This window comes from Mobula hypostoma, chromosome 4 (assembly GCF_963921235.1).
Source record: "Mobula hypostoma chromosome 4, sMobHyp1.1, whole genome shotgun sequence".
Lineage (NCBI taxonomy): Eukaryota > Metazoa > Chordata > Chondrichthyes > Myliobatiformes > Myliobatidae > Mobula > Mobula hypostoma.
The window spans coordinates 152,124,134-152,143,902 of NC_086100.1; the positions used below are offsets into that span (position 1 = coordinate 152,124,134).

The following is a 19,769-nucleotide window of genomic DNA, read 5'->3' on the forward strand; positions in this document are numbered from 1 at the left end:
CTTTCTTTCTCAGCAGAAAAACGGTTTTCTGTTGATTTGAAAGGGTTTGTCGTATACAACAGCAAATTCAGTCCCAACACTTCTTCTCCAAACTAAGCTTGCCAAACCATAATGATTAGGAATCTCAATTCCTTCTTCCAATTGAAGATTAAAAATTACTTTCTCCAAAACAGCTGGCTCTTGCCAGATAATCTCAAATGCAAGTGTTACTTTTTAATAAAAAACACGTGTCAAACTGTTGAACAAAATGTGATTTTGCAAGATTATGACACAGCAGATGCATTGGCGTTGATTTAATGTTTCAACAATGCAGCAGCTAACTTTACTGATTCCTACTGCCTTTCAAGATCATCTCATAACTTTTCACACAATGATTTATGGCCTGACTCGAAAATCTTCCTAAAGCCTTCAGACCCCAAGACCTCCATCCTCATTACTCTCCCATCAGGGGGTGAACTTCTGCTGCGGACAGTAACACATGAGACAACACGAGTTCAGGTTCCCAGGATGTAATAAATATGACTGCTGAGGGCATGGAGTACTGCCAGGGCTGGAGTCAACTGTATATAGCGAGGCTCTAGCAGGACCGCAATGCTTCCAGCTGGTACCTTCTCCTAGCTGACTGTTCAAGTGCTGATAGGCTTTTGATAGTCACTTTGGTCTTACATCACAAGCAGTTCAAGCACTAACCCGGGCTGATCATTCTTGTGAGGTGGATATCAACTGAGGCTCGATTGCTTCTCTGAATAAATCCTTTAATATTATTTCAGAGTTGAGAAGTTATCCCAAATCTCTGGACAGATCCCTTTTCCTTCAAACATTGATATTTCCCAATTTAATCATCACTTAAATAATACTTTGCCTTTCTGGTTAAATATGAAAATGGTTGACCTTAGATTTATCCATCATTTGTTGCATCTGCCATGCATTTGCTCACTCACTCAACTTGACTAATATCTTTGCTTATTCTTCACAATCTTATCCAGTTTCATGTCATTACAAATTTAAAAATATTACATTTAATTCCCTCATTCAAATAATCAAATTGTAAATAGCTAGAGTCCAAACAATGACTCATTTATTTCTACTCTGCTTGTTTCCTGTCTGTCAAACAAATTCATTTCATGCCAGAATATTAACCTCAATTCCTTGTCTCCTAATTCTGCAAACTAGCTCTTAAATTGGACTTTATCAAAGGCCTTCTGAAAATGTAAGCAATCGTAATCTCCATTCCAAATGGAGACAAATTGCTGTCCTATTTCATCATATTCCAGAATCATATGGATGTCACATTCCCTCGACCCTACTCTGGAGTAAAGCAATGTTAAAATGCTAGATACCCAAGTTATTTTGATTTAGGCAAGGCACACAAAATGCTGGAGGAACTCAGCAGGCCAGACAGCATCCAGCATTTGCAGATTTGCTCTTGTTTATTTTGATTTAGGTCCTCACCTGTGACCTATTTGAATACTTTTGCCTCCAAAGATGACTCCAAGGTTCTGAAGAATTTTGACAGTTCAATGTTGAGATTTAGCATTAATTGGCAATGAATAATTACACCCAATTACCTTTTGTCTCTTTCACTCAGAACAGCTTTTCTATCACTTCTGCTTTGTAATTTCCTATTCAATGTCAATTTTTCAGCATTCATTACCATAATCCACCTGCTATTCTTTAGGCCACCTGCTTTAATGTAACTATTTGGAATACGATTTATTTCATCTCAATTCATCACCAATCACAGAGTTTGGTATTTAAAATTTATAAATATTGTTAAATTTTGAGCTGTAAATGTATAAAGATCCACGATATTTCTTAATCAGCCAAATTAGTTCAGCATAAAATAAATGGGCCAAAGAGCCTATTCCTGTGCTGTACTGTTCTATGTACCTTGTTCTGTCTCAGTTTCTTTTCATAGCCCTAGAGAAATCCCATTGTGGATCTCGACCTTCACCGAGAATAATGCAGCTTTGAACAAAGCTCTGACTGCAGCTTGAGTCTATAGGGACACACCATATGTATCTGAAAAATACTGAATTGATATAAAATAAAATAGAAAAGTCGAACATAACTAAAATGAGAACCAAGTTTTAAAACCTGCTTGCTATCAAAAAGCTAGGTGGACAGTTAAAAATGAGGGGAAGAACTTGCCTCTGATCATACCTGAAATGACGAGCTCAGATTTGGTATACATAACTGGGAAAAAAAAAGAACAGACAAGGTCACTTTTTACTTGGGAAATAATAGAGGGTTGAATAGTGACCTAACAATTTTGGTAAAGCAGGTTCAAAGAAAATGTTTCTGCATAACTAGAGGCCATTGATATCAGAGATATGAAGGGATTCAACAGGAGCTTGAAAAAGAAAGACCATTACTCAAGGAATGCTGAGAACATGGACCTCACCATCATTAGGAGTAATTAAAGTGAATTATTTGGATACATTTAAGGGAAGGCTGAGCAAGTAAATGAGGGAAATGGATATTGGGTAACAGTGGCAAATTTAGATTTGGAAAGATAGGAGAAGACTTCAGTAGAGCTTTTCCTACGTCAGTCCACAGACGACCAGTGAGATCATAGATAGAAATGCAATTATATAGCAGCCTGGAGATCACAATTAGGACAAGGAAAACTTATACACATCTGACGGATTTATACATTACCAGAAAGCCAACATTTACCATCTATCTCCTTCTATCCCTTGATGGGAGCTGGTATGTTTCAACAGGAAGTTCCATGTCGATCAATTTGGTTGGTCTGGAGTCACATACTGAATAACCGAGACTAAGCAGGGATGGTAGATTTCCTTCCAGGAATATATTCAGGAACCATATTGGCTTCCTAATTATTGAAATTGAGGCTTGTTATAAAATCCATTTAATTAACTGAATTTATATTTTATCAACTGCCTTCATGTGCTTTGAAATTGTCTTCCTAGATCAATTGCACAGGGCTTTGGATATCTGTCTAGTAACACCATAACTTGCCATTAAGTCCCTCGTTCTTCTTCAAAATAATGTATGGAATCTACTACACTAACCCGAGAACACAGACCGAGTTTGTTTAACTTTCCATCTGAATAACTGCACAAGACACAATGAACCCACTTCTCAGTACCATCCTAGAACAGCCCAGATTTTTATACTTAATTTTCTAGAATGAGAGCAAACCACACATCTTTATGATTCAGAGCTTCCAGAAATTGCTTACGGCTGGAATTAACAATTGCCTGAGCAAGGACTTGAACCCACTACAATTTGCCTATTACCACAACAGATCCATAGTGGATGCACTCTCACTGGCTCTCCACTCTGCTTTGGAACACCTAACAACAGCAAAACATGTATCTGACTACTAGTTGTTACTCAGCTTTCAATACCATCATCCCCTCAATATTAATCATCTAGTTTCTGTATCCTTGACTTCCTCATTGAGAGACCACAGTCAGAATGGATTTGTGATAAAGATCTCCTCGTTGCAGGCAATCAGCACAATCGCACCTCAAGGACATGTGCTTAGCTCACTGTTCTACTCCCTCTACACTTTTGACTGTGTGACTAAGCACAGCTCATATGCCATTTATAAGTTTACAGATGACACCACTATTGTTGCTAAAATCTCAGAGAGCGATGGGGAGACAAACAGGAGTGAAGTAGATTAAATGCTTGAATGCTATCATAACATCCTCGCACTCAGTGCCAGCAAGACCAAGGGCTTGATTATGGACTTCAGGAAGAGGAAGTTGGAAGAACACATCAATCCTAATTAAGAGGATCCTAATTAATCCACATCAATCCTAATTAATGTAGAAGCATTGGAAAGGGTACAGAGGAGATTTACCAGGATGCTGCCTGGTTTAGAGGGTATGGATTATGATCAGAGATTGAGGGAGCTAGCGCTTTACTCTTTGGAGAGGAGGAGGATGAGAGGAGACATGATAGAGGTATACAAGATAATAAAAGGAATAGATTGAGTGGATAGCCAGCGCCTCTTCCCCAGGGCACCACTGCTCAATACGCCAGGACATGACTTTAAGGTAGGGGGTGGGAAGTTCAAGGGGGATATTAGAGGAAGGTTTTATACTCAGTGGTTGGTGTGTGGAATGCACTGCCTGAGTCAGTGGTGGAGGCAGATACACTAGTGAAATTTAAGAAACTACTAGACAGGTGTATGGAGGAATTTAAGGTGGGGTGTTATATGGGAAGCAGGGTTTAAGGGTCGGCACAACATTGTGGGCCAAAGGGCCTATACTGTGCTGTACTATTCTATGTTCTGTGTAAGAGTTCAGGGCAGAAAAGGTGAGTAGCTTCAAGTTCTCAGTCTCAACATCTCAGAGGATCTAGCCTGGGCCCAACCCAATAATGCAATCATGAAGAAGTTATGCCAATAGCTCTACTTCATTTGGAGTGTCACCAAAGACACCTTACCAATTTCTATAGATTTATGCTAGAGAACATTCTGACTGGTAACATCATAGCGCACCTCCCCCCCCACCATCATTGAGGACTTCTTCACCAGGTGATACCTCAAGAAGGCGCATCCATCATCAAGGACCCACATCCTATGGCACATGCTCTTTGCATTGAAATCATCATGGATGAGTACAGGAGCCTGAAGATCCACTCTCAAATATTCAAAAAACAACTTCTTCCCCTCCATCTGATTTCTGACAAGTCCTTGAACACTCTCATTATTCCCTATTTTTGCAATATTTATTTTGTAACTTATAGTAATGTTAAATCTTTGTACTGCACTGTAAAACAATGAATTTCACATCAAACACGGTGGTGATAACTTACCCAATTCTGATCCAGAGGCAAGGTTGTTATTAATTCAGCCATGATTATCTGTGTAGCTGAACCACTGCTTTTAGCAGGTAAACAAGACACTTTTGAAAGCAGCAAAGTCCCAACTTTACCAATAACACTAGTCAGACTCACCCACACTTGCAATGTTCAGCTTGCACCATTGATTCCTTATATGGCTAATAAAAATAGACATGCTCAGAAAGATTTTACTTAAGTAATGGTTTTGGTTTGGACCAGGGGGACATCCACCAGTCTCCTCTTCCTTTATCCCCCTAAGAATGGATTCTCGATCCCTTTCCCTTCACAACCTTGAAAAGCCCAACTTCCAGACCATAGCCTTCTGTCATTCAAAATTCACATGACCAACTTGGAAGAATGGCTAGGAACTACAGAGTTAAAAATCAGTCCAACAGCAATGGGAAAAGCCAGCTGGTTTCCCATCATCTTAGCTCCTGCTGTTATGTATTTAATATTTCAGAAAAATTGAAAATATGTTGTTGATTAAGCATTCTGTTCATTTAAATAATTCATTACAGATTAAATGTATACATGTATGAATTGCATACGTCATCACGCTACCACGTGATGTATCCGCGCCTCATTTAAAGGAAACACAAAGTTACGCCCGCATTCCAGGGCTCCGTGTCTTTCTTTGAATTAGTTTAATATTTTGAAATTTCAGAACTTAACACCTGTCCTCAAGACTTACATCACTACTTAAAATTCACGTCAAAGTGCTATGAATCCTCAGAGAACATTAGAGCTCAAGAAAAACAAGCCAATAACTTGACTACTTGGCTCAAGTAAAGGATGAAATTCCTACACATCCTATGATCTGTTTTCAGAAAATACATTAACTTCTGGAACACGGATCTCACCAAATGACCTGTCCAAATGGATTGGAACCATTTACTAAGTAGGAGAGGCTGCAACTCGTTTAATGGGCCTACTGGGGACAGGAAAGGATTGGAAACAGCACTGCAGAACTCTTCAACTCTTTTGTCAGCCTCCCTCCACTCAGAAAGGACCATAGATCCACTTCACATTAATGCTATGACTTTGCGAAAGCTCATTTTAGAAAGGCATTAACGAAACTGACCTTGCGCTAAATTTTAAAATGATTCTCCAAACAAGAACATTTTTATTAAGAGTACTTCAACCTGGCTCACTGCCATGAACATTATAACAGGGAAGTTGACAGATGCTCTGAAATGTCATTCAAAATTCAGGGAAGTTACCTTGCACAGAAATATAATATTTTGACTATTAAGTGAGAAGGAAACAGATCTATTGAGGAGTAGGAGATAGAAACACTTAAACCTGTTAAAGGATAATAATATTTTTCAGTACATCTGCAGTTCTCAATAAATATGCAAATAACATTTACATAACACTCATCCCAAAAGCAACTACGTGACTTATGTGTAAAGAAACAGATACTTCAACAGTGGTATCTAATTTTGTACACAGAAAACATATCATTGAGTCATTAATGCCAGTGTAAGAATGGTACATTGGCCTTATGCTGTGATAATATACAGTGCTTATAAAAAGTTTTCATGTTTTATAGCATTGAATCACAGTGGATTTGATTGGGCTTTTTTGACACTGATCAACAGGCAAAGACTCTTGTGTCAAAGTGAAAACAGATCTCTACAAAGTGATCTAAATTAATTACAAATATAAAACACAAAATAATTGATTGCATAAGTATTCACCCCACTTTAATATGACACACCAAATCATCACTGGTGCAGCTAATTGGTTTTAGAAGTCACATACTCAGTTAAATGGAGATCCAATTTTGGAGACCTGTGTGCAGTAAAGGTGTTTCAATTGATTGTAGTAAAAATACACCTGTATTCAGAAGGTCCAACTGCTGGTGAGTCAGTATCCTGGCAAAAACTGCATCATGAAGACAAAGAATACTCCAAGCAACTCCACAAAAAAAAAGGGTATTGGAAAGGACAATTTAGGAGATGGATATAAGAAAATACCCAGGACACTGAATATCCCTTGGAGAACCATTAAGTCAATTATCAAGAAATGGAAAGAATATGGCACAGCAGTAAATCTGCCTAGAGCAGGCCATTCTCAAAAACTGAGTGACCGTGCAAGAAGGGGATGAGTGAGGGAGGTCACCAAGAGACCTATGACATCTCTGGAGGAGTTAGAAGCTTCAGTGGCTGAGATGGGAGAGACTGTACATACAAGAACTGTTGCCCGGGTGCTTCACCAGTTGCAGCTTTATGGAGAGTAGCAAAGAGAAAGCCACTGTTGAAAAAAAATTCATAAGAAATCTCAGCTAGACTTTACCAGAAGGCGTGTGGGAGACTCTGAAGTCAGCTGGAAGGAGGTTCTATGGTCTGATGAAACCAAAACTGAGCTTTCTGGCCAAATGCTAGGTTTGGCTTAAACCAAATACCGCACGTAGTTAAAAACACACCATCCCTACCATGAATCACGTGGTGGGATGAGCTGTGGGGATGCTTCACTGCAACAGGCCCTGGAACGCTTGTGAAGGTAGAGGGTGAAATGAATGCAGCAAAATACAGGGAGATCATGGAGGAAAACCTGATGCAGTCTGCAAGAGAACTGTGACTTGGGAGAAGATTTGTTTCCCAGCAAGACAATGACCCCAAGCATAAAGCCAAAGCTGCACAGGAATGGCTTAAAAACAACAAGGATATTGGTCCCATTTGAATTCAAGTGTGATACATCCCTTTTGTACTGGTCATACCTTCCCCTGAAGAGATCCCAAAGATCCACAAATCTGAAACCATGCTCCCTACATCAATTCTTCCACCACACATTTATATGCCATATCATCCTTTTCTTCCCCTCACTGGCACAGGATGCAAACCAGAGATTACTAAGCTTGAGGTCAAGGTTTTCAGCCTCCTACCTAGCTCCCCTGTAATTGCCCACTGTAAATTTCCCCTTGTGTACATATAAATATTGAAATCTGGAAGGATTCTGGGATGTAAATGTAGCAAGATTGAATTATACGGAAAATTAGTGTGTGGAGCTGGGAATGCTCTGTGAATCATCGTAGACTCAATAAGCAGAAATGATCACCTTCTGTGTTATAAGAAAATATAGTAAATATGCAATTATGAGCATTGGTTATAATGTAACTGAATAATTTGTCTTGAAACTATTTTACTTTGAATAGCCCCAGTTATTCAATAATCATTTAATATCATCTTAGTTTTTCAAAACTACTGGTTTGCACCTTAGATACTAAAATTTCAATTGTATTACAATGAAATATTCCTGTGTCAAGTACATGTTGGATTGTTATTCTTGTTTTTAACTTTTCCTATTTTCCTTTCCATGTCTCCTCTCCATGTTGTATTTGGCCAGTTGCATCTATGTTTTCCTTTACTAAATAATCACCTTTTAAATTGGATGATCATGTAAATTTATTAGATACATTTTTGATTATAAATTGAGGGGTGGGAGGAGATTTAATAGTCTCCAGTTTCCCAGTAAAATTATAAACTTCCAAAGGAAAAAAAAATCTCATTAATTTCATTTCATCTAAACTTAGTGAATAACTTAGATGCGATGGATGGTGTTTCCAAATACATCCTTTATTTTTCATTGAATGGAAAAAAGTGTTGTTTTGTAAAACTGCTGGCAGATTTATTGAAGATGAATTGTATTAATATTCTGAAAAAAATGAACACTTTGTCTCTCAGTCTCTCCCACCCTGGCATTAAATTTTGTTTGTTTTCTTTTCATTTTCTGGCCAGTCAAATGTCAGACCACAAAGAAGCTACAATCATCTTTGCAGTTTCTGCAATCTTACAATTCTACAATCATCTTTGCAAGCTAACAAAACAATCTGAGCAAGCAGAATTTCTGATTCTGATATGCTATGTGCATAAACTACACCCACCTCACCACACCCCCCCCCACAAAAAAAGTCTGTCAACTCAAAAGCAAGTATAGCAAAACACTATAGGTGTCAGAAATCTAAAGTTAGAATAGCGAGCTCTGGAAATCTATTCAAATTAGGCAGCATCTGTGAAAAGGGAAAGTTCATTTTTTCTGCCCAATATGCTTTCCAAGGGTTATTAACCTGAAATGTTCAAGCTGCTGATTGTTTTAGAGAACATAATTTACTACTATTTATTGGGCCATTTAATTACTTTTAACTTCCTACTTTTCATTTTTTAAGCAACTTACAATGATCAATATTTCATTAATAATGCCTGTAATTCATTAATATTACTAATGGTTTACAAATATCCATTTCTTTACTACAGGGTTTCTCAGCTGGGGTTCTATGGGAGGTCCACAAGGGTTCTGTCAGAGATAGTGATTAAAAAAAAAATCATTTTTGAACTTCACGCAATTTGTGATACTGGCATTCGCAGTGGTGGGCATTAACTGAACAGACCCACGAGCAACCTCGTTAAAGGCCTCTCAGCTCAGCTGGCAGCACACAGTAGGACAGAGTTTATTTGGTTGAGTCCATTCTTAGTTTTTGACATGAGTTAGGGGAGGCTGTTGGGATTTGGTGAGCGCCGGATTGCACAGAGGGGAAGACGGGAAGTTGATGGTGAGCACACTATTGCACGGTGGAATGGACGGGAAGATGATGGTGACCACGGTATTGCACGGAGGAATGGACGGTAAGTTGATGGTGAGCACAGTATTGCACGGTGGAATGGACGGGAAGTTGATGGTGACCACGGTATTGCACGGAGGAATGGACGGGAAGTTGATGGTGAGCACAGTATTGCACGGTGGAATGGACGGGAAGTTGATGGTGAGCACTGTATTGCACGGTGGAATGGACGGGAAGTTGATGGTGAGCACAGTATTGCACGGTGGAATGGACGGGAAGTTGATGGTGAGCACTGTATTGCACGGTGGAATGGACGGTGAGTTGATGGTGAGCACTGTATTGCACGGAGGAATGGACGGTAAGTTGATGGTGAGCACTGTATTGCACGGAGGAATGGACAGTAAGTTGATGGTGAGCACTGTATTGCACGGAGGAATGGACGGTAAGTTGATGGTGAGCACGGTATTGCACAGAGGAATGGACGGTAAGTTGATGGTGAGCACGGTATTGCACGGAGGAATGGACAGTAAGTTGATGGTGAGCACTGTATTGCACAGAGGAATGGACAGTAAGTTGATGGTGAGCACTGTATTGCACTGAGGAATGGACGGTAAGTTGATGGTGAGCACTGTATTGCATGGAGGAATGGACGGTAAGTTGATGGTGAGCACTGTATTGCACAGAGGAATGGACAGTAAGTTGATGGTGAGCATGGTATTGCACGGAGGGGAGGATGGTAAGTTGATGGTGAGCACTGTATTGCACGGAGGAATGGACAGTAAGTTGATGGTGAGCAACTTGGGATGTGACGTCAGCTACTCCCTCCCAAATTAACTTCCCCAACTTCCCCTAGTGTGCTGCCAACTGACTTATGGGAGCAAACAACTACTGGTGTGCAGAAAATTGGAGGGAAATTTTCATTCCAAACACTGTCCAGTGGGGCGATTTTTGCAGAGGAGATGTGAAATGGAAGAGGAGGATGCTAGGCCTATGGATAATTCTGATAAGGCTAATGATGAAGAATTACAATCTTGTGAGATCTTTCACTGCACTAGTGCAACAACAAACACAAAAAAAAAATCCGTCTTTACAATGAAAGGTACTTATCAATGGGTTTTACATGGATTGGTGATCCAAGTTGTCCTATTCCATTGTGCCTAATTTGCAGCAAAAACTTGCAAATGCAGCAATGGCTCCAACAAAATTGAAAAGACACTTAACTGTAAATCACAGCCATATTATTTTAAACAGCTATTAGAATGTCAAAATAAACATCAGAAGATTTTTGTTAATAAGGTCACAGTCAGTAAAAACATCTAGGAATCAAGTTATTTAGTAGCAGAACTTATTACCCAGAAAAGGAAAAGTCACACAGTTGGTGAGAACCTAATAATGCCACACTGTAAAATTATAGTGGGTAAAATGCTAGGACAAGATGCAGGATGAGAAATTGACAAGGTTTCACTCTCAAACAGTATAGTAAGTCAACGTATTGATGACACATCACATGATACTGAACGTGTTTGTGTGATAAACAAAAAAAAACAACAGCTTCTCTATCCATGTTGATGAGTCAACAGATTCACCAATAAATGTCATCTTGTAGCATTTGTAAGATTTGTAAATGATGGTGAAATTCAAGAAAACTTTTCTGTTGCAAAGAGCTGCCCAAAATAAGCAAAGGCGAAGATATATTTAATGTTTTGTCTTCACATCTCGAAACAAAAGGTCTGTCTTGGAGGAAATGTGTTGGCATCTGTACTGATGATGCCTCATCAATGGTTGGTTCCATAAGAGGTTTTGTTTCTCTTGGGGAAAAAAAGTTAACATTGTCACAACACACTACTTTTTTAATAGAAGTACAGATGTCAAAATCTCTTGGAGATGAAATGAAAAAAAATTTTGGATGACGCTACAAAAAATGTTTAAGTTAGTTAAACAAAGACCAGTTCACTCAAGAATGTCTAAAGAATTGTGTGAAAACCTGGACAAAGAGCGCACCAATCTCCTGCTACATATAGAAATCCAGTGGCTTAGCAGAGGAAGAGTTCTCAACAGGGTGTTTGAGCTGAAAGGTGAATTGCAGGAGTACTTTCAAGAAAATAGTAGGCCAGATTTTGCTGAGTGCTTTGAAGATGAAGAACGGCTGCAGAAACTAACCTACTTAGCAGACATCTTTCATCATATGAACCAGTTGTACAAGTCTCTTGTACAAGCTTGCAGAAAATGTTTTGACTTCAGGTGACAAGATTCTTGGATTTAAAAGGAAACTGAATCTTTGGAAAAATTCATGTTGGAAAAGGAAATCTTGGAATATTTCTACTGCTCCTTGGGTTTGAGAGTGAGGAAGGATATCAGAAAGTCTCGAGTGTTATTCAAAACCACCTGAAAGAACTGCAGAACAAAATTGAACAGTATTTTTCCTCCCTTTTAACAGAAGGGTCTGACTGCATGAGAGGCACTTTCTCTGAATCTTCTGCTCAGCCTGAGAACTTGAGTTCAAGAGACGAGGAAGAACTTTGTGAGCTGCAATCTGATTGTGCACTCAAGATGCGATTTACTGACCTGCCCCTGTACAAGTCTGTATTTCTGAAAAAGAAGAGTATCCTGCCAGTCATAGGAAAGCAGTGAACACTTTACTGCTGTTTTCAAATCCCTACATGTGTGAGCAAGCTTTTTCTTGTTTAACAAGCATCAAGAGCAAGGACAGAAATCGTGATTTCAGTTGAAGATGAAATCCACATGTGTGTATCTCAAGTTTGACCCAGAATTGTGTATTTGTGTAGCAAAAAAAAACATAGGTTTCACATGCTAGGCCTATATTTGAGCCTGATCATGTCACTTAGTCACAAAATCTTGTATAAAATTGTCTTATTTTTATTCATAATGCTTCAGCTTATGGTTTTTAGAAACTTTACTATTCAACATTGTGAACAATTTTTCAGGTTGTAAATAGCATTAATTAAACCCTTTATTTAAATTAAATCTACCGGGCCTAGCTCTATTAAAAGTAAATCCCATTTTGGCTTAAGCCAGAAATTTATTACGTTTGCCTTAAGGGTTTTAAAATTTATGAAAGGGAAAGAAAGAAATCAATTTGAAGAAATGCAAGCTTAACTACCTATATTTTTCCCCCAGGAAAAGTTGGCAAAAAATTCATTCTCTACTCAAAAGAGCATTGACAATTATTTTTGGATTATTATATCTGCAAAGTATTGATCATGCTAACATACCAAGAGTTGTAGATATAATATTTAGTTATTTAAAAAAAAACAGGGGTTCCCCAAGACCTGAAAATTAATTCAGGGGTTCCTCCAGGGCAAAAAGGTTGAGAAAGGCTGCTTTATTATCACCAATGGTCTAATCTTATGTCTCAAAGTTCCCATTTGAAAGCACCTTGAATAATAGCAGGTTGTATCTCAGTGGGCATGTCTCATGATTTCAGTACTTCTACCATGTTTAACATAAGAACATAAGTAGGAACAGGAATGTACCATCCGGCCACTCGAGCTTGCTCAGGAGCACAGGAGATGTGTCCATTTGGGTGACCCAGATAAATCGGTGGTAGCAGAACATTGCATTTGCAATGCCATAGGATTGATTTCGATGGCACAAAACTACTGTGCCATGCCAATAGCTTTTGGAAGCCATTGAAATAAAACGTGAGGAAAAGAATTTTAACAAAGCCGAGGGTCTCGCTCAAGTAAGAACTGGAATTCAGTTGTAAACAAGTTGGGTCAGCAGAAACCTGATTGGATGAGGACTAAACAATCAGGAGGGACAGATGACAGTGTATAAATACCACCGGACTAGACATACCCAAGCATCATCCATGATAAAGATGGCAGAGTTTGTCATCAAAAGATTGGTGAACATCAATACCTGTACCTGGAAGAGTTTATTCGTCACAAACACTGGGAAAACACTAGATACTTCTGGTGTTTTCAATCAGCAGGGAAATCGAGTAGAGGCCTGCTGATGGCTCTGACCTTCAGTTTAAAAAACATAAAATGTACAGCTTAGCATCTGCTAGAGGTGAAGCACATTTCAACAGGACAACAATCTTGGTCAAGAAAATATTGTTGATTTCAGAACCAACTAAACGAAGCAACATCCTTCAATCAAGGTGCTCTGCTGATGGAAAGTTGACCATATAGACAGTGGACATTCTAAATGACATGCTATGGCATTGTTAAAGCATTGATGTGCATATTGCTTCACACTTCAGCAACATTTGCTATTACCTGAGTTGAAATGATATTATGTAGTCTTTTTCAAATATTTAGCATCTTATTTATATCAAACGAGTGCACAGCCCCTTGATTCTAACCAAATCATTTAGTAAACAATGTGTTTAACATGCAAAGTAATGATATGGCATCATATTTTCAGAGAGGAGATTATTTAATTTTTCAAATAAATAAGTATACGTGAGGAAATACTCTGGGCAAATTTGAATGGATTATCCAGCCTCAGTCCGAAAATCTCTGCTGCTATTTTATACTCTCAAGTTACTGTTTAAAATGGCAAAGTTTTGGTGTAAAATGATAATAACATTACTTAGACCTAATTCCAGGTTCACCACTGCCTTAAGCATATTTTCAGTTAGAGTGCCCTACAAGACATCTTTAAATGTGAAATACCCTTAGAGGGTAAGATCATATATTTTGGGTTTATACCTCAAGAATGGTTGAAAAGAGATAAATATTTAATGAATGTACTGCTGGTGGCTGGTAAAAAGTCCCTTACCAGGAAATGCTTATCTTAGGAGAGCCCAACTTTAAATGTATGGATGGAAATTACAATGGACATTTACAAAATGGAGAAGATAACAGCATCTGTTAATCATAAGTTGGAACAATTTTATTCATACTGGAAAAATGGTTTAACTACATAACACCTCATAGGCCTGATTTTATTCTCACAAGTCAATGAATATGTTGTTAAAAAAAAGATCACTCCCTACTCTGTCCATAGTTTTCTTCTTTCGATTGTTCTTTCTTTACTCTCCTTTCTAGAAGTGTATACCTCAGATAGTATTATGTGGAGATTTGCGACAAATATGATTATATGATATATATGTACAGTGTCTGAAATACATCTTGTGGAAATGTTTGTTTGATGATGAACTTCAATAAAAAATAAATTACAAAAAAAGAAACTTACTGAAAATTGCAAGGCCCAGACAGAGTGGATGTGGAGATAATGTTTCCTATAGTGGGAGAGTCTAGGAGCAGAGGGCACAGCCTCAGAGTCGAGGGATGTCCATTTAGAACAGAGGTGAGGAAAATATTCTTTATCCAGTTGCTGCACATGAGGCTGCTTAACAAGTAAGAGTCCATTGTATTAGAGGAAAGGTAGTAGCATGGATAGAAGATTGGCTGACTGGCAGGAGGCAAAGTGTGGGAATAAAGGAGGCCTTTTCTGATCAGCTGCCAGCGTCTAGTGGTGCACCGCAGGGATTGATGTTGGGACCACTTCTTTTCATGTTATGTGTTAATGATTTGGATGAAGGAATTGATTGCACTGTGGCCAAGTATGCAGATGATACAAAGATAGGTGATGAGCAGGTAGTGCTGAGGAAGCTGGGTGTCTGCAGAAGGATTTAGACAGGTTAGGGGAATGGGCAATGAAGTGGCAGATGGAGTATAGTGTAGGGAAGTGCACAGTCATGCACTGTCGCAGAAGGAATAAAAGCAAGGAGTATTTTCGAAATGGGGAAAAAGATTCTAAAATCAGAGCTGAAAAGGGAGTTGGGAGTCCTCGTGCTGGTTTCTCTACAGATTAGTTTACAGGTTGGGTCTGTGGTAAAGAAGATAAATGCAATATTGGCATTTATATCATGGGAAATAGAATATAAAAGCAAGGAGATAATGCTGAGGCTTTATAAGAGACTAGTCAGGCCATACTTGAAGTACTTTCAACAGTTTTGGGCCCCATATCTCAGAAAGGAGGTATTGTCATTGGAGAGAGTACAGAGGAGGTTCACAAGGATGATTCTGGGAATAAAGGGGTTAACATATGAGGAGCATTTAGCAGCTTTGGGCCTTGCCTCTTTGGAATTTAGAAGAATCAGGATAATCTCATTGAAACCTACCGAATGTTGAAAAGACTAGACACGGTGGATGTGAAGAGGATGTTTTCAACAATGGGGGTAAGGAGGAATTTTTTTTTAAGACAGAGTAGTGAATCTGTGGAATGCTCTGCCACAGACTGCTGTGGAGACCAAGTCATTGGGCATATTTAAAGCGGAAGTTGATCGTTTCCTGATTTCTCAGGGCATCAAAGGAAATGGTGAGATGGTAGGTGTATGGGGGTTGAGTGGGATCCAGGATTAGCCACGACAGAATAGCGGAATAGACTTGATGGGCTGAATGGCCTAATTCTGCTACTATGATCTTAAGTTGCAGGTTGAGTTGGTAGTAAAGAAGGCAAATGCAATGTTAGCATTCAATTCAAGAGGACTACATTACAAAACCAAGGATGTAAAGTAAGGCATTGGTCAGGCCACACTTGGAGTCGTCCCTATCTATGAAAAGATGTGCTGGCGTTGATCTAGAGAATGATGCCAGGAATGAAAGGGTTAACATGTGAAGAGCGTTTAATGGCTCTGGGCCTGGAATTTAGAAGAATGGGGGGGGGATCTTACTGACATTTATCAAATATTGAAAGGCCTAGATAGAGTGGATGTGGAGAGAATATTTTTATAGTGGGGGAAATCTAGGAGCAGAGGGCACAACTTTGGAATTGAAAGACGCCCATTTCAAACAGAGTTGAGGAAAAATTTCTTAAGCCAGACGTGGTGAATTTGTGAAATTCATGGCCACAGACAGCTGTGGAGGCCAAGTCATTGGGAATATTTAAAGTGGAGGTTGATAGGTTCTTGATTAAGTCAGTGCATCAAAGGTTATGGGGAGTAGGCAGGAGAATGGGGTTGAGAGGTATAATAAATCAGCCACAATAGAATGACAGAGCAGACTTGATAGGCCAAATGGTCTAATTCTGCTCCCATGTCTTATGGTCTAAAAGTTTACTTTTATAATCAGAGTCTTCAAATGGTATTGTATTATTATATCAGAAGCAGCAAAGTTCTAGGAAAACAGTTTCATTGACACAAGCAGTCTATTTAAAACACTTTTACCCACCAAGACTACCAGACAGACAATTAATTAAAAAGTAGGCTCCTTACACTGATGCCAGGACGGGAGACTTCTCAGGATAAGATGAGCTTCTGTACACATATATATTCACCGAGGAAACAGGAGACATTTTTTTCTTTTCAAATTTGTCTCCCTGTTCTACTGATGACTGATCAAGAATGCAAAACAATATTTACTTTACATTTAAATTGAGTACCCTCTCTGTGTTTTGGCAGTAAATTCTTTGCACACCACTAACCACACTAATCTCTTGCTTCTCAATCTCCATTCTTCCAATTATTTCTTTAAAATGAATGGAACTAGGTGCCCCAAGCTTTATAGCACTCGACCTTCACTCAAACAGAAAAAGCTTCAAAAAATTTCTCGTAATATGACCACAGCAGGTTACCTAGCAATAAAATTCACAGTACGTTTGTCTGCCCCAATTACCAATAGCAAGCTGATGGATGTTTAAAAACAGCATTCCAAATATTTCCCTCCCCGGCTTCTGGGTCCAATTTCCCCATCCCTCAGTAAAGTTCACCAAAGCAAATTAACATTTCTAATGAAAATACATTCAAATAATATTCTTGATGACCACCTAACACCCAGTGCCCGTATGACTGCATATATTAAAATGGAACCTGTGGTAAATATTCAGAACCAATTGTAAGCTAGAAAAGGTTAATAGGAACTGCTTCTGAATGCTAAAATCAATAGTGGTGACCTGGGAGTAACTGTGATTACAGGTCATGCTTAAAAGGCTATGAAAATGTGGAGTTCATTTGCCCAATTCCTTGCATTACAGTGGCATTCCTTGCAAATTCCCTTGGGACAACCAAAGCTTGAATGCTGTTATATGAATGTCTTCTTCAAGAACTTATATCAATAATTAAATATTAGAAACTCAATTGGTCATGCTAGAAAATTATCTAAAAAGTTCAGCTTCCACTCGATACGGGATACATGTTTTCAGCAGGAATGGTGCATAAGGAGATGTAATTTAGAATACATTTTTGCTATAAATTAATCGTTGTAACTTTGTTTAATTGTTGTAGTCTATGGCTGATGCATGTTTTGGGTTAGGTCTTCATATTAGTCCAGAATGCCCAGTTCCAGCAACCCCAACAGCCAACTTTCTTTAGTTCATCTCTGTTTCTGCTAAGTTCTTCAAGACTTCTAAACATGGTCTATTCCACAACACTACTAGACAATGTTCCTTATTCTTCATATGAACTCAAGGTTACCCATACCTGCAGTCAATATTCAGCTCCAGACCCTTCATCTGGACAGGATTATCAGTACCCTAGGTACTCCTGTCCAAATGAAGGGTCTGGAGCTGAAACAGATATTGCTTGACCTGCTCAGTTCCTCTAACATCTTCTCTGTTGCTTTAGTTGTCTGTGTTAGGGCTTCTTTCTACAGGTTTGCATCAATCCCTTGTTTGACAACGTACCTGCTAAAAATGTCGTGTGTTTTTTTTAATCTTAAAAGAAGTTGTTAGTTTAAACATCCTCTCTACAAGGGCTCCAGATTGGAATATGGTGATCACGTTCAAAATGCAGATTATTTTGTAGTGTAACACAGTGTGACATGCAGTCATGTCAACCACTAGAACTAATAATTAAAGAATATTTATTTTAAAAGAGTCCTAATGTACAGAACGTATTTGTGCCCATGAATCATCCTTTATCGCTATCATTATTTGCCTTGTATATGATGTGGCCAGTCGTGGTCTCTACGACCATGAATATTCTTGGCAAATGTTTCTACTGAAGTGGTTTGCCATTGGCTTCTGGGCAGTGTCTTTACAAGATGGGTGAACCCAGCCATGATCATTGCTCTTCAGAGATTGTCTGCCTTGCGTCAGTGGTCGCATAACCAGGACCTTGTGATATGCAGGAGCTGCTCATACGACCATCCCTTAGCTTCCCGTGACCCTGATTTAGGATTGGGCTAAGCAGGTACTGCACCTTGCCCAAGGGTGACCTGTAGGATAGCGGCGGAAAGGAGCGCCTTACACCTCCTGTGGTAGAGTCGTATCTCCACCACGCCACTCTGTACAAAACCTGAACTGGATTCAGACCTCACACGTTCACCTCCCGCAGACCAGTAACAAGTGTCATCTGCTTCACCTAACCGAGAGGCCAGCAGATGGCAGCCCCCAAGTGAAAAAAAAGCGTTTGCGACACAAATATACACACACCGCACACACTACACCAAATTAACTTTGCCACTGAGCAATACGATAAAGAAAGAAGAGATACGTTCAGAATAAAAAGAGACTATTTCACAAATCGAAACAAAAAGCGCGCTGCAGTTCTCGTTAAACGCATCCGTTGTTTAAATAACCCAGCTATTTTTCTAAAGGAGTTCTTTCTGTCACTATTGAAGTCTAGGGTTACCTGTTCATGTCCAAAGCGAACGAGCTGACGGCGGTGCAGGTCCGAAAGGCTGGTTACTCTGCTCAACTTTTAACTGGCGTCCCCGTCAAAGAGAAAAAAAGTAGCTCTTCCGCCACAGCTGCCTTGTGCACACAGCCTCGGACAGACAGATCTCTGCAGCCTGTACGCAGCTGAAGAAGCAACTGAAGCCACACACATACAGTCAGTCCGCAGACTACCTGAGCAGCACCGCACCGGAAAAGTACCCCACTCCTTGAATCCAGGCGACTCTCATTCATCAAATGAGCAGCAGTCCACTTCCTGTACCTGGCCTGCTGCCTAACCGTCCATACCTCAATTACCCTCACCCTCCCCGGCAGCGGTGCCGCTCCTCGCACGTGTTGTAATGCTATTAGTATTCAGCATGGGGCCGTTCCGCCGGACGGGAGGTAAACACAACTCAGCTAGCAAATTACTCTGCCAGATCAGGCCCACCCTACTAGCACCAACCTCTACACCATACCAAAGGAAGCTCGTTTCTGAATTCTCCCTGTGATAGCAATCAGTATTAAATACATCTCCCCATTCACACACAAGGACAAATCTTAGGTCACCCAATCACACTGCCCTGAAAGGTCGTTAACATGTTCATCTATGTTTCCCTCTCCAGAGATGCTGCTGAACTGTTGAGTATTCCCTGTTCTTCCACATTCCACCAGATTTCCAGCATTTTGCTTGTGGACTGTAATTGGGAGACACAGAAGTTGGAATTGCTTTATTAATGTCATATGCAGAGAAACAGTGCAAAGTGTCTTGTATGCTGTACATGCAAATCATTATTATAAATGCATTGAGTTAGAG

The 19,769-nt window shown here is 39.4% G+C and overlaps 1 protein-coding gene across 5 annotated transcripts in view; it reads right to left on the reverse strand.

The window, feature by feature from the left end:
• adamtsl7 (ADAMTS-like 7) overlaps positions 1-19,405 on the reverse strand; it is a 554,745-nt gene extending 535,340 nt beyond the window's left edge. For all 5 annotated transcript variants that reach the window (XM_063046729.1, XM_063046728.1, XM_063046726.1 and 2 more), the window contains exon 1: positions 18,930-19,405. Coding sequence is in view for 1 of the 5 variants with exons in the window: in XM_063046728.1 (XP_062902798.1) it covers positions 18,930-18,937 (8 nt within the window). In the remaining 4 variants the exon portion in view is untranslated. The remainder of the gene's footprint in view (positions 1-18,929) is intronic.
• Positions 19,406-19,769: the final 364 nt, after the last annotated feature.